The following is a 15,532-nucleotide window of genomic DNA, read 5'->3' as shown; positions in this document are numbered from 1 at the left end:
TAAGTTATATATGAACCAGCAGCAAACATTTTTCCTATGGAAGTACACCACTAGTAGAAATGTTGGAATAGGTACTTGCAATTTGAAGTGAAACAAACAAGTTAGCAATGCTTATTATTTGATTTATCAAAATTAACAATGTACAGGATGATGGCCGGCCAGAAGTGAAGAAATAAAATTTAAATAAATTAAGAGGGGGACAAAAAAAAAAAAAAAAGAAAAAAGGAAAAAAAAAAAAAAAACCTGTCAGGGCACTAGCTCCAAGGTTTACAAGGCTGGTAAATATTGTGAAATTTCTACAGAAAATAACTGAAAAACCTATCTATAATACAAAGGGGACAGAAACTGGAAAGGAATCCCGTAAATAGGGGTGTCCCTAATCTAGCCCACCTATTTAGGTGACGAAGAATAAACTAAAGCATGGATTGCTATACACATTTTGGATAAATTCCTCTACATGAAGTAGCTGAGTGATTTCTTCTTTCTTGATCCACCCTCTCCATATAGTTCATTCCATTGAAGAAGCTCATTCATATTTGTTGACTCTGATGACACACTTGCACACACCTGTAAATGCATTTAACCCAAATTACAGAACATTACAACACTACTAAACTGTGTCTCATGGACACATGGGACCAAAAAAGTGCCAACCAAACAGAACAAACTTTTTTATGCTTCTCCCACATTATTAGGAACCACAATAATAATTTTTACCACAGGGTATTTTCATACTTAATTTGTTTCCCGACAGGGTAATTTTCATACCTGTTCGTGTGCATATCTGAAGTCCTCCATTCTAAGAGGGCGGACATCAGAACTGCTGTACAATGCAGGCAAAGGTTTGTTCTCCACCAAGGCCGAAGTTCTCTCCTGAAGTTGTGCGAAAATTGAATTAACATGTATTGCCAAAAATAGGAATCAAGAAAAAGAAAACAAAATGCACACAACATCTAAAAAGTATTAGGAGTATTTCTGAAGTCTTAATCCCTACTACCCAAGTAACAACAGAACATGCACTAGTCTTTGATCTACACAAGTTATTTTCTTTTCTCTTTCAATGCTATGGGCGCAACATCAATGTGCCATGAATTTAGCAACTTTGACCATTAAGCCTGTGTTACCAACAGGCCGCTGACGTATTACTCGGAATTTGGCCTCCTAAGCTTGCTAACAGTTTCAAGGGGGAAATTGTATATCAACTAAATGCTAACAGCAGAATCCAATCTTATAAATAGCCAGTTACAACAGTTGGAAGAAAATTAGCATGCATTTAAAAGACAAGATACAGGATATCATAATTTAAACATGAGGCAATTAAGTCATAAAAAACAGTAGCATCACAAAACCAAAATCAGGTATTATTTTAAAGAAAATACTTACCTTTTTTTCTTTCTCCAGTATTTCTCGTATGGGACAATGTGCAGCAGTTACACAAAGATTCTGACACGAGAAAAAAAATCAGAACACAAAAAGTGGAGAAAAGGGGGGGTGGGGGTGGGGTGTGGGGAAGGGAAGGAGAGAGGAACACCAACCTTTAGATCACTTCCAGAATAACCATCTGTCATATTTGCAACTGCTTCAATGTCAACATCAGGTGCCAATTCCTCTTTCGCTAAAATAACCCTCAAAATTTTCTCTCTGTTAGGTGCATCTGGCAAGTTGACCATCAATCTGCAGAAAAGGATTGTGCAAGAAAGTAAAATATAACTGTATGCCAGATTTACATTGATGGGACAAAGGACAAGGAAAAGACGGAGCACCTTCTGGGAAGCCTACGAATAACAGCCTCATCAAGGTCAAAGGGCCTGTTTGTGGCAGCAAGCACTAATACTCGTTCTTTATCCTTTGTACGAAGACCATCCCAGTTCACCATGAACTCATTCTTCATTTTACGCATAGCCTCATGTTCTCCTGGATTTTCCCGTCTTCCCAGCATGCTATCCACCTACAATAAAAACCAAGCAGAAAAAGCTGTTAAATTAATTTGCCAAAGGTAAAATGCAAATACAAATTGTGAAGAACACAAGATGCAGTGATCATTCAAAACATGTAAGTTGGACGGGAACAGAAGAATAATAGAATAACAAGTGGAAATACAAGTTGAGCAACTGATCAAACCTCATCAACAAAAATAACACTAGGAGCAATTTTGCTAGCCAAGGAGAATACTGCCTTGACGTACTTCTCTCCCTCACCAAACCACTGCAATCAATGCAGAGATATCATAAATTCCAAGTAGAAAGCTCACACAAAAATCACTGGTGACTGATATAAAAGGCAGAAGGAAAATACCTTTGAAGTAATACTTGACATGGATATGTTGATAAAGTTTGCACCAGCCTCAGTTGCGACGGCCTTAGCAAGCATTGTTTTGCCAGTACCAGGAGGCCCAAAAAGCAATATTCCCTTACATGGCTGTGAAAGTAGCAACATTCGATGAGCATACAACAGAACCCACCTGATAAAGAAAGGGGGAATATGGGCTAGGGTACAAACAATATAACTTGCAGTTAACCTTAGTAAGCTGTCCTTTGCAAAACAATTCAGGCCTCTGAAGAGGAAGCATCACCAGTTCCTTCAAAGTATCCTTCACATTTTCCAAGGCTCCAATATCATCAAATGTCACTCCAATATCACTTGGAGGAATAACATCCACCAATAGTTTCTTCTCAAATTCATTATCAGTTACCACGTCCTGAAGCCACTTAAAAGTTAACTTGATGGTGAAAAGGTAAATATTAGACAGTAAACCTTTTAAACTTGTTCATTCAAGAATGGTAATAGTTGATATACCAAGATCAACTTTACCTTCAATGATTTCTTCAAACTCTTGCTCTCACTTTGTATACCTTGAAGAATGCTCAGCCCATATTTAATGCTACAAGAAAGATCATTAAGACAGTATCAACAGTTTATACAGGTAAGGTTCACACAATTATTACAATAACATGTATAACAGAGAAGAGGAGGAAAAACCTTTCAGTAGATATCACAAGTTTAGCATCTTCAACAGAAGCTTCAGTACAATGCATGAAGTGATGACTTAAAGCCCAACCTATTATTTTTTCTACACCTAACAAAAGTAGAAACGAAAAAGTATCAGTGAGCACTCAGTGTAAGGTGTAAACAGTAAAAATCAATGTAAAGAAGAAAAATGATGGAACAGCAAGATTTAAGTTTAAGAATACCCACTTTCAGTTGTAAGGGCCTGATCTTTAATGCATACAGTCTCGAGGTCAGTGCAATGCAAACTAACTCGGCTGAGGACCTAAATCCAATAACAATTTATAAATGCAATAAAACTAGCAAAAAGCCTACAACTAATACATGCCTCTGAATTTTTTAAAAAACAATAGGAAAAATAAAATTAGGTGATAAAAGAGCTACTGCTTTATGAGCTACATAAAAGTGTTCTAGCAGACCAGGACCATCAGAAGAAAAATAAGATTAACCCCAAAAAGATTAGCTAGCATGCACGTAGGAGAGCTACTGTTGTCCACACAAGCCAGTATAATATAAGAAAGTAAAGATGAAATAAAAAGTAATGATCAATCCACTTGGAACATTATACTCACAGAACGAATGCTAACAACATTGGCCTGTGCTTTCAGAGTTTCTACATCACGCTCCAACTGCTGCTTCCAGTCCAAAAGCAAAGCTTCATCCTGCAAGGACTCTCAGAAATGAGATAACTTGGGGAAGATACGAGCAACAAGAAATCTTAGAATGAATGCAAGACCAATACCTGAGGTAGCTGTATTGCCACTTTGTTAGGGAAAAGCCGTGCAAGCTGCTTCATAGTCTTAGGAGTTTCCTTGCTCCTATCATGCAGTCGACCAAAGTTATCCTAGAGGACAAAAATAGTTCACATACTTTAAATACACAGGGGACTGAGAATACCATCAACAAGGAAGAAAAAGCATGAAAACATCCACCACCATTAACATTCATAATGTAAGCTTGATAATAGTGTGTGTATCATTTAAAACAAATTACCAACGAAATGACTAACATCACTGGGGTACAGGCATGAGGGTTGCGCAAAAAAAAAAAAAAAAAAAAATATTGTTGTCTTCTAAAAGATAGCAAGGCAAAACAACCAACTAAACAAATAATCTCATCATACACGGTAGACTTTAAATATGAATATTCAAAATGAGAGTAAACAATGGATCTTCTACTAGAGAGGAAAAGAAAAATAAGCCATAAAGCCATAAGAAGGCTACCAAACAACAGGCAACACACTGGTTATGTGAACACAAAACAGAGGAAATTCCAAATATCTTTCAAAGGTTGGCCTGTATTCCATAAACCAATATATTGACAAATTGTATTAGCAATAGTGCATAGCAGAAAAGTTCAAGACTATCATTACAAACCACATCCACAATCTTGCTCGAGACAGCTTGGAATGAGATGGAATTAAACACCCACATGCTGCAAATGAATAATCCATATATGGTCCAGTTCAACTCACTCACATATCAACATAATGAGCAAACTCCAAGCCCAGTGATGGAAATAAAAGAAAAGTGAATTATATCATTGCAACTGCAGTGAAAATAGTTCATTAGCTGGCTGCTTAATCAATTTTCTGTAGTGCACTCGAATTTTTTGTGTACTCAAATAGTAAATCAGTTACCTAGAAAGATAGTAAACATGCTAGTAACAAGCAGTTTGCTAGCATAACAACAAGATACACAACCAGGACACAATTAATTATAATTAATTTGTTAATAACTAAATGAACTACTACACCAACGGTCAGCATACCGGAAAAGCAAGATCAAGCAAAGCAGTATGATTGCTCCCAAACTTTGTGAATAGAAGGCCACCAGGTTGGGACTGAAAAACAAGAAAAGTCATAATTTGTTAGACTGCTCGAATTCCCCCGCCGGGAGGGGGGGGGCGTGTGAAAGAGAGACGAATAAAAGAGGGTAGAAACAAACGGAGCAATCCATCAAAAAATTACCTTCTCTTTTCGATTGTCCATTTGAGTATGTGATCCAATTACAATAACTTTGTCAGGTAAATTTTCAAGCTTACTCCTTAAAGCCGTGTATGCATCTTGATTCCCCACCATAGACTTTTCTATGTCTTTTATAAACAATATCAAGGGACCTTGTTTACTTTCATTTAGAGCAACCTATAAAAAATTGAAGCTCAGCAACTCAAAAGATAGAAGCAGTAGCAAAGGCAGCAGCTAGCAGATACCTCAAAGAGTTCACTAACAGCAAGCCTGTCGACATCTTCACCTCCAGCACCATCCAAGCGAAGTGAATTAGCTGCAGGGTTAAAGATATGTTCAGCAACAGCAGATGAAAGAATGCGGCACAAATTCCTAAGAAATGAACAAGACGGAGCAGCTGGTTCTGGAAAATCACCAGGACAAAAGAAACCATGGTCTTCTTCACAGAGACCACCAAGATCATTGCCTTCAGGAATTGCTCTATCAAATCTAACACCAATTTTGGAAGATCCATTATCTTCAAAAGGAAGGACGACCTTGCCTCGAAAACCATTTGATGGTCCCCTTTTGAAAAGAAATGAAAGGGAAAAAATCAAAAACAAATCAAATATAGATTTATATCCATATCATCATTACATAAGAAAATGTGAATGCATGAATTTGTTACATAAAGGTGTAGGTAAATGAAGAATCTTGTATTAGCTTCATCCCTTGAGCACTTGTGGAAGCTCGAGCAATTAAATTATAATAGACCAGAATTAGTTAAAAAGACGAATTTAAAGTGATAAACAAGTACCTTAGAGAATGTTGCAGAGAAGATAGCCCCACAAACTTTACTCTGTCACCTGCTACATTACAAATTTTCCAGTAATTTAAAGGTTCTAATTGGTAAAGAATAGGTAAATCAGTTAACAAAAAGGACAAGTTAAAGGCTGATTCATCAACTATTTATCCATTTAATTATCCATATTTATCAGTATACATGTGTGTGTAGTACAGCTGCTATGGAACTAAAACATGCCTGCTTTAAATGTATAGTTTTTCGATGATGCAGTAGAGGTTTCCTGCTTTGGAAGGCCCTGAGAACTTATTGTCGAGCCACCAGTAATATCAGCTTCAACACTAGACGGTGGTTTCTTATGGTGTAGTGCTGCCTGCACAGCTCGTTTGGCAAAAACGGATGCTCTGTCAGGCTTTGCACCTTCTTTCACAGAGTCCGCTTCTTTTGGTGCTGATCCCTAAAATTATTACAAAAAAGGAAACAGAGAAGTTCAATAACCTGAGAAAACTGAAGATTCAACCATTTAAAAAAGAAAACGCATCATCAAAATGAGGCTGCTAGCATTTAAGACTCAAACAGCAAGGGAAAACAGTGTATAGAACTGTAGAAAAAGAACAAAAATTAAAAAAATTCAGCGAAATTAAATAAGCTTACTCCAGGCAGCAAAAGAGAATCAATGACTAGCAGTCTAGCACCAACATCTTTAGCTAGTGCCTTCACTAGAGTCTCCTGGTATATTTCTGACCCTGCAAGAAATTCATAATGACAAGATATATAGATACATCAGAACTAAATTAAAAATCACAAAACCTTTGATGCATATCAACAAAGTAATGCTGAGACCACCTGCAGGACCAGATAGTAATACGCGGGGTGACACGGTCGGAAGATCGCAAGAAAACTTTGGAATTTTTTTATCACACTTTAAATGGATGAATGCAGCCCCTATCAAAACTTTCTTTGTTGTATCACTGTGACAAATCTCACCGTCAGAAAAGGAAAAAATCAAATTCAACATATAAGATACTTTGTTGGATACAAGATGAGGTTGTAAAACACCATCTACACCCCCATAGAACAAGGCAAAGACAACCAACAAAAAATGTACAATTACTTAATGAATCACATGCAATTATCAACAGTATTTTCTGTGAAGGTCAAGTGCAACGTATTAACAACTGAGAGAAAAGGCTGCACCTTAGATAATATGGGAAACTGTCAAATGAAACATCAATGCTTTCGGGATTCAGAATTCCCTGCTGTAAACTATCTTTATATGCTTGTCGTCTAGTTGACATCAGAATCATTGGAGGATCAGAATCCTTCAGTTGCTCTCGTATTTCCCTTGGCTCATCAAGCACTTTAGAAAGGCTACCACTTAAATCAAATTCAGATGAAGAACCTGCAAGTATCCGAAAGAGCGGCCTTAACTCAAATGGTGATCCAGCAATCTTTCTGTTTCCTACATCAACAGATGCATCCAAACCAAGACTATCAAGATTAGGATTTTGACTGGCAGAACTAGAGGATGGAACAACAGTTTTCTCCCTTGAAGAAACTCCGTCCAACTCATTATTACTTGTTGTATCCTTCATGTTAACCTCTGGAATGCAATCATCAGGAGCTCCACACAGAGAAGGTACAGTGGAAATCTCAGTATTTTGCGGCATATCCTCATCAGCTTTGGCAGGAGGCGGTATAAGAGATAAATCTTTTTGGATATCAGATAAAGAGGCTAATATTGATGCTCCTGCAAAAGCTGAGGGATCCCCAGATCTTGCCTCAATTTGAATCCCTTTTATTGGAGCACCTTGGGCTTCTAAGATATTTACTGATGATATGCCTGGAGCACCTAAGTTATCATTAGTGAGCTGTTGAAAAATCTGATGTTCCCATTAAGGAATTCATTGATCTTTTGAAGATGTGGCTTGTTTAAATCAATTACATAAAAAGCAAACGTTCATCATGTCACTGCAACAGATATATTTTACTATTTTCTTTGTTCACAACAACATGGGCTTATGGCTAACAAAAAATTAAAATATCACAATCCAAAGCAATTATTGCCAATAGTTATATTAGGAACAGCAAAAAGGATACATAAGCATGCTTGCCAGAAGAACTGAACACTAATTCATCGCCTCCATTAATCACTACCATTCCCGGTTTCTGTAAGAGTTTACCATTTACCTGGACTGCTCCTTTACCCCCAATTACTTCCAATAAAGCAGCTGATGCAGCTCCATTCTACACAAAGTGATTATGAGGAATTGAAAAAAGGTAAATGATTATGACGTATTTTTTTTAATAGTGCAATTAACTTGGGAAATTGAATTGTTTACTTGTTTTTAAGAGATGAAAACCTTTAAGTATTAAATAAAAAATGCACAAGTGATACCTCTAACTGTTTTAGTCTACATAAAATCGTACTGACGGATGGATCATTAATTACTAAATCGCAATGACGGCCTTGACCAACAGTGAAAAGAGTGCTGCGCATTTCCTTGTGAGGGTACTGGAATTCACAGAACATATAAAAGCATCAGGAACAGGTTAGTATATTAGTCCCAGAAGACCATCAAAATGCTTGATAGATATTCAGAATTATGCCCATTAAAAGAAAAGAATATTATAAACATCCATATAATTCTCCAGTTCATAATTGCTTCTTGGAAGAGGGAACACTAAAACTGTATGATAATTTTACCAGGAATGAAGAACCCACTTTCACTCAAAAAAACAACAGCTAAAAATTCGCTTTTAACGTGCATCCAAACCTTAATTTCTTTCTTTTTCTTTTCCTGCTTTTTTTATTTTAAACAAGCAAGCTGAATTCATCAGCGGAGGATTGGGAGATGCCACCCGTGCATTATCATCAGTCTAAGCTCAAGAGAATAAACCATAAAATATAACATGAACCATCCTCTTACTAAACACATTTGAAAACATCCAATAGAAAAGCAGGCACATTAAACATGTTGATTAGGGACCATTTATAAAACGATTTAAGGTAAATTTCATTTAGTTTAGTCATTCAAACTCCAAAGTTGCTAATGGCAGTTTCTAACTATTGTTTTTGCAACACATTTAAAAGGACACTTTTCAAACACAAGTTCTCAACTTCAATGCCGATAAACTTTAGCTCGAATACAAATAACAACACATCATTAACCCTGTTAGGAGAGAGATACCATTAAACTGATCATTATCACTAACCTTATCATACAGAGTGAAGAACTGGGGGAGCTGAAATAAGCAAAGATACCCAGAGGTTCATTCACTCCCCTCTTGAATATTTTCATCCCTAAGTGACAATTAATTGACCAATTCAGGCCCCTTACTAGACAGCACTTGAAGCCTCACAAGGCAAGCTTCAACCAAACTTCCCACCAACTATCCAAACCGCCACATGTTCCAGACATGAACAAAGCCTCACTTTTATGCCTCAAAGCAAAACACACTCTTTACCTGCATGAAACGTCATGTGCAATCACGAAAACGCCAACTCACATTAAGGATTTTGTTTCTTAATCTCACAATGGGAAAGGTCGTTTAACCATCTCAACTAGTATTCTTTATTCCTACCCTCTAGAATTCAGAAATTTCAAAGATTAATAATGTTGACTGCAAGGTGAACTAGTGAAAATTGTCCTTGCCATATAATGATTGGTTATCAAGTGAGATGTCAATCAAGCAGCATCTCAAGAATGTCAAAAAACCATCTACATACTCGTAGAGAGATGCTACATCATTGTCTCCAGCGACACTCATGCTCAGAAGCTCATCTAATACAAACATAAACACACAGAGTGGCGAACATCAAAATACCCATTTCTACAAGTACTTCCTAAAGTCACTTGGATAGGCAAAAGTGACAAAAGATTGCAGATGATAGGTAACTCATACAAAACAAGCAGCTACACAAACAGTCCCATTAAGTGCAACAAATAGGACAAACACCACCACAAGACATTGAAACCAAGCTAATAGCAGCTAACCAAATTAAACTCTAAACACAAACAAGGAGGCAGAAGGGATTATGTATGGAAAAAATAGAACTGATATTTAGTCTCCTTTGAGGATAACTCACATAAAGCTGAGTAGCCAAGAATTATTTTGTAAAATAATTATGTCCAGGTAAAACCCACCGACCTGTGAACACTGGGAAAGCAGCTTGGCCCAAGCAAGTTTATCTAGTGGTTTCACGGGTTTTGCTACAGCTGATTTGGCTGGTCGCTTCCTGCCCCGACTCAGCGTCGCACCAACTGCCTTGGATATCTCAGCAGCATTCAAATTTGTTTCGCCTAAAATCAATCAATTAAACCAACAAAAAATCAAACACACACAAATCGAGAACAAAAACATCAAGAAGACTTAAGTAACATGACAAACAAAGCTACATGCAATTAGAGAAAGATCGCACCTAGAGGTTGTGGGGACAGTAACCCCTCGCCTTCAGGGTCAGGAGATCTCTCCGCATCGGCAGATACCGGCTCTGAAACGACAGTTACAAGGGGATCAGACGATTGCAGCTCAGGGTCCCGAGGTATGGAGCCGGATTCTTTGACCGAAGTTAGGGTTTCGACCGGCAGCGACACAGTTGATTCGTTCAATGACGATGAAGCCACCGCCGTAACCGCTGCGGTAACGGCCGCCGCCTAGGGTTCCATCAACAATAAACATCAAATCACGTGATAAAAACGTTGACAGAAGAGAGAAGCGAAACACGTACGCAAAGGATCAATCAATAAAAACAGGTTTTGCATGTTTTGCATATTTGTTTGTACCTTAGATCTTTTGGAGGAGGAGGGAGGAGGTGAAGAAGGAAGAGGGCGCTTGGAGGAAGAGGAACTGCGCCTGGTTTCAACCATCTTCTTGGCGGTTGGTGTGTTAAGCGAGACTCTGTGCTCTCTCTTCTGATCCAACGGGGGAGAGACGCGGATGGTTGTTTGCTTCGCTGAAAGAGAGACAGAGATGGAGAAAAGAGGGTATATGATTGCAGGAGATCAGTAAGCATTTATCAGGATTGTGTTTTTTTATATATATACGCTATTATCATATTAATTAAAAATTGGAGAGGACTGTTATTATGTAAAGACGGTGGTCCGGTCGGAGGTGCGAGCAGACTGTTTGGTTGGGGTTCGGATGAGATTTGTATGCATTTGGAGAGGATATTTTTCACATGATTTTTGCTCTAGCCTAACGTGAATAAATTAATATTTTTATGTCAATTTATTTTATTTATAGTTATTTTAAAAATAAATTTTTTATCTTAAATATAATTTTAAATTTTAATTAATATATTAAAATAAAAAATAGTATATTCATCTTAAATTAATATATATATATATATATATATATATAATCATATTTATAACTTTAATTGTTATTTTATATTTTATCGGCAACCGCTATTAAACACGAATAATAATTAGTCATTAGCTACCAGTTATCAACTTTTAGCTGATATGAACAATTGAACTAAACGAGTTCCAAAAATGTTGTCTCGTTTATCGTTTAGCGTTTCACAAATAATTAGTGAATAATTTTTTTACACTTATACACGTTATTGTTTATAAATTAACAAGTTCTATCTTTAATCTAAAATTGTTCCTTAGTCATTTTAAATATCAAACATTTTCATTTTTCAAATTATTATATAAATAATAGTTACTAAATTAAATCAACTAACAGTTATTATTAAAACAGTAAATTTTGCAAGCATACTGACATAAGGGAGGGTGGAGTTACACTATTGAATTTTTGAATAAATTTTCATTAGAGAGGTTTGGTTGCTGTAATCTTATAAGAAAATAATTTGGAAAGGTAATTTATGTGTTTAGTTGGCACTGCCTGCCTTACATGAATGCAATATATTTAGGGAATTTTCATTTCTAAATAGATGTGCTTTATCCCTACTTTTGCATCTTAAATGGTAAGAAAGCTGGATTTTCTATAAAAAAAATAATATAATTTAAAAAAATAAAATGGCTTAATGTTCTTAATTGATTTATTTTCTTGAAAATTTCCTAAAACTATCAAAATATGATAATTTGATATTTCCAAAGTAATTTTTTCATATGAAAGTGAATCTTGATTTAAAATGGAATTATTTTTTATGTGTGTGCATTTGTATTCAAAGTCAAAGTGGAATAATAAATTCTATAAAGGCAAAATATAATTTAAAATCAAGAAGATAAAGATTAAATTTGGCGTTATACAATATGACTACTAAATAAAGGAAAGTTGATTACCATATAAAAAAGGAAATTATTTAAACTGTGTACTGCTGTAACCTCTTATGGTATAATTTGGAGGCTTAACCATGATTTATATACTTACCATATATTTTGCATGTAATTTTTAGAGTTTTGCTCTCCATTTTCAAAAAAAAAAAAAAAAACACATATATATATATATATATATTTCTCTAACCCCTTGTTATTGTTTAGTCTTTTTTTTTTTTTTTATTAAATCACTTATATTCTCATATGTCTTAATTATCGTTAGATTTATTTGGTGTATGCATCTTGTATAAGTAAATCTTTTTCCAAAATAACAATGTTATCCAATCATATTTTTAAAATCAAGAGGACAATAATTAAATTTGAACTTATATAATATGAGTAGTAAGAGTTTATTTAGCTATTAGCTGTTTAAATTATAAGTGTTTAGTAAAAATAACTGTTTAATTAGTTGTTTAATTTAAAATGACAAGAACATAACGTTAGTTGTTTAATTAGTTGATTTCAAAAGAAAAAAAACAATGGATATACTTGTCAAAAAAATTTAATTAAAAGCTAAATGCTGATTATTTAACGTTTCATAAAAAATTATTATGAAAGCTATATTATTGAATGCTACTATTAAGAATGGTAGAATTTTAACTTAGTCAAAATGTTAAAAACTATTTCAAAAGTTATTGTCGAAGACAACATAATTAATAGAAATTAGTTAATTGCCATTTAAAACAAAAATAGCCTATTATTTTCATCAAATTTATTTAATTATCATCAGATTTATTTAACATATATGCCATGTGTAGATAATTATTTTCTAAAAAAATAATATCATCCAAATAATTTTTTTTGGAGAAATTTCCATTAGATGTACTAAGCGATGGAACCATCTCGGTACAAGGGGACAAAATAGTTATTTTGACAGAACTAGAAGGAATAAATAGTAATTTAAAAAAAAAAAAAAAAAAAAGCCAGTTTTACTTTTTAGAGCGCACGTGTAAGGGTCGAGTAGGACAGTTTCAGTTCATTCGACTGCTGCCACGCAACTAATTGGATGCATGTCGACGGGCCATTAAGCTTTTTATTACTAAAATTAATAATAGTAATATTAGTATTATTAAAGCTTTTAGTGCTATAAACTAAAAAGTTGTGGGGCCTACAAGTTTGGAGTTTGGTTCAAAATAGGTGGCTCGGCAACTGGGGAAAGACGAAGAAGGCGCATGTTGTCAGTTTATAGTTGGGCATTTATGTCCTACAATGCATCATTATTTAAGGACTCATGCACCGCCTTAACTAATTAACACAATAATCAAGAACAAAATGGAAGTTCGTTACTCATTTTCATTTGGTTTTGTAAAAATAAGATAAATTAAATATTATAATATTTGGTCAAATGGACAAGGATTTGTGGATTATAGAGGTCAATACACTTTCATAAAATTATCATTATTTTATTAAAAAATTTGTTTTATTATTAACTTGTGTGCGCGACCGTATTCCTCATTTAGTCGTAAAAAAATGATTGTAATGAATAGAAATTCTCTTATACAAAGAGGAGGAGAGCCATGGGGTTGATTCTTAGCCTTTAAATTTCAATTTTAAAATTATAAGGTTTATAAAATTAAATATAATATAAATATAAATCAGTTAACAATTGATATCAAAAGAATCTAAAATATAGACGACGAAGCTAGTTGAATTGATAATTAAAGTTTTCTTGAAAAAATCTTTAAACATAATCGCTTTCAATATGAAAGAGATTACTTTTTTATCAAACTGTTGTACAGAGAATTGAATGATATCTTATGATTTCAAGCCCAAAAAAAATAATAATAGGAGCTTTTTATTTTATATATATATTCATTTAAATTGATCCAATTAAATTAAATCTATTAGTTATTTCTACGGTCTAATAAATAAATAAATCTGTCACGCAGAAAAAATAAATTTATTAAATGGCGGCCACTGTGTTGTTTCAAGAACCATGCATGTTGAATTATATCTATTGACATGCAGATGATAAATGTGCGCAATATAATAAGCAGGCTATGAGTTGTATGATTTAATTATGAACCTCACATTGTGATGCTTTTATACCCATCCAACTTGAAAATTACAGTTTCATTTTCTTCTTATCTCCTCTCATAAAAGGCAGCAATAAATCATGATATGAACAATCATGATAAGGAAAGAAGAAAGAGGGGGTTGGTTGGTTGGGTTGATCTTTTTGGAGCCAACTTGGAATTTATATTTACAATCAAATCAAACTATATCCATAATGAATGAATGAATGAGAAACAGAAACAAAATTTTTATACCTTTATTTATTTTCTATTCCAACCACGATTTGGAGAAGTTGCTAACCGACCAATGCCTGTAGGGATGTGGAATCAATAAATGGTCACTTGACACTTCAATTGTGTGGGATCGCCAACTGTTATTACACTTAATCTAACAGGGGCTTTGTTGAAAATTCCATGACTTTCCACCTTTTACATCACAGCAACTCCCAATCTAATGTGGAGTGCCATAATTCAATTGACACATTAGAAAAATAGAAAGATCTAAAAAAAAAAAAAACTCTTAAATGTTAATGTCTATTTTTCATGTTAAGTTGAGGTATAAAAAAGTAAATAGATATTGTCTACTGCACCTTTTATTTCTAGAGGGTCTAGTGGTCAATTATTGCTCTATAGTAATTGGTTGTATATGAAAAATAAGTTAAGAAAGAGAAAGTAAGAGGATATGAAAGCAGTGTATTAAAAATTTTAAAATTTAATATCTATCATTCTATTCTACATTACACCTCGGTCACAATCTATATTAGCATTTGAGACGGTATAATCCTGCAACTTTTCTTATCTTTTTTTATTTATTTATTAGACTTTGGAGTATTTGAAGGTATCCCATCTCAATGCTCAAACTAATTCACGAATCAGTTTTAATCAAACTCCTAATATTAAACCTACATTTTCATTTTATACAAGTATTTTTATCTTAAATTAATTTGTTATTAAGATAAAGATTTATTAAAAAAATATTCCTTCTAAAAAATTTAAATTATAATTAATAAATCCTAATTTTATTATAATAATTTAAGATAAGTAGGTATAGGTATAGCTGGTATTTAGTAGCAAAACAAAAGGCAAGTGATGTGTTTGTTTTAATTATCGTTTTAGTAGCAAGTAGAGTACCGAAAAGCAACTTGTGTCGTTGTTGTCACCTCAGTGTGAAAATGCACTGGCTTTGCGGTCGCGCAAAGCGACTCTATCCGGCTTCATTCAATCAACATGTACAATTTTTAGTTATATAGTTGTCAATTTGTCATCTGATAATCCCCATATTACGTCCGCCGCAAGATGTCCATTCCGGCCAAATCCTTTCCAGGGAATATCAAATAGCTGGTTAGTAGCTTTCGCAATAGAGTAATCTTTCCATTCACTGTCAAATTAATTTGAATGTGAAACTTTTCATTTTCCACGTAAATGATAAAAAACTTTTATACTATATCTAATTAGAAACTACTAATTATTTTATAAT

The 15,532-nt window shown here is 34.3% G+C and overlaps 1 protein-coding gene across 3 annotated transcripts; it reads right to left on the bottom strand.

The window, feature by feature from the left end:
* Positions 1-88: 88 nt before the first annotated feature.
* LOC105642502 (AAA-type ATPase family protein) lies at positions 89-10,843 on the bottom strand. Of its 3 annotated transcripts, none has more exons than XM_089721573.1 (27): positions 10,541-10,843; positions 10,177-10,411; positions 9,906-10,057; positions 8,152-8,268; positions 7,854-8,000; positions 6,951-7,636; positions 6,600-6,724; positions 6,408-6,499; positions 5,994-6,210; positions 5,769-5,817; positions 5,388-5,536; positions 5,218-5,288; positions 4,976-5,149; positions 4,777-4,848; positions 3,749-3,850; positions 3,579-3,668; positions 3,196-3,271; positions 2,980-3,076; positions 2,797-2,881; positions 2,519-2,698; positions 2,296-2,418; positions 2,122-2,205; positions 1,764-1,948; positions 1,536-1,674; positions 1,384-1,443; positions 769-873; positions 89-567 (listed from the first exon to the last, which is right to left on the bottom strand). In XM_089721573.1, exons 1-27 carry the CDS (start codon positions 10,622-10,624, stop codon positions 454-456), a joined length of 3,810 nt encoding a protein of 1,269 aa, XP_089577699.1. In that variant the 5' UTR covers positions 10,625-10,843; the 3' UTR covers positions 89-453. The 3 variants fall into 3 exon arrangements, with proteins under 3 accessions (XP_089577699.1, XP_012082733.1, XP_089577700.1); XM_012227343.4 differs by having other exon boundaries at positions 2,812-2,881; positions 10,541-10,840; XM_089721574.1 differs by lacking the exons at positions 9,906-10,057; positions 10,177-10,411; positions 10,541-10,843 and adding an exon at positions 8,970-9,148.
* Positions 10,844-15,532: the final 4,689 nt, after the last annotated feature.

The sequence above is a fragment of the Jatropha curcas genome, chromosome 5 (assembly GCF_041381405.1).
Source record: "Jatropha curcas cultivar XTBG-Jc1 chromosome 5, XTBG_Jcur_1.0, whole genome shotgun sequence".
NCBI lineage: Eukaryota > Viridiplantae > Streptophyta > Magnoliopsida > Malpighiales > Euphorbiaceae > Jatropha > Jatropha curcas.
The sequence above is the reverse complement of the archived record's forward strand: the minus strand, read 5'-3'. Positions and strand labels throughout refer to the sequence as shown.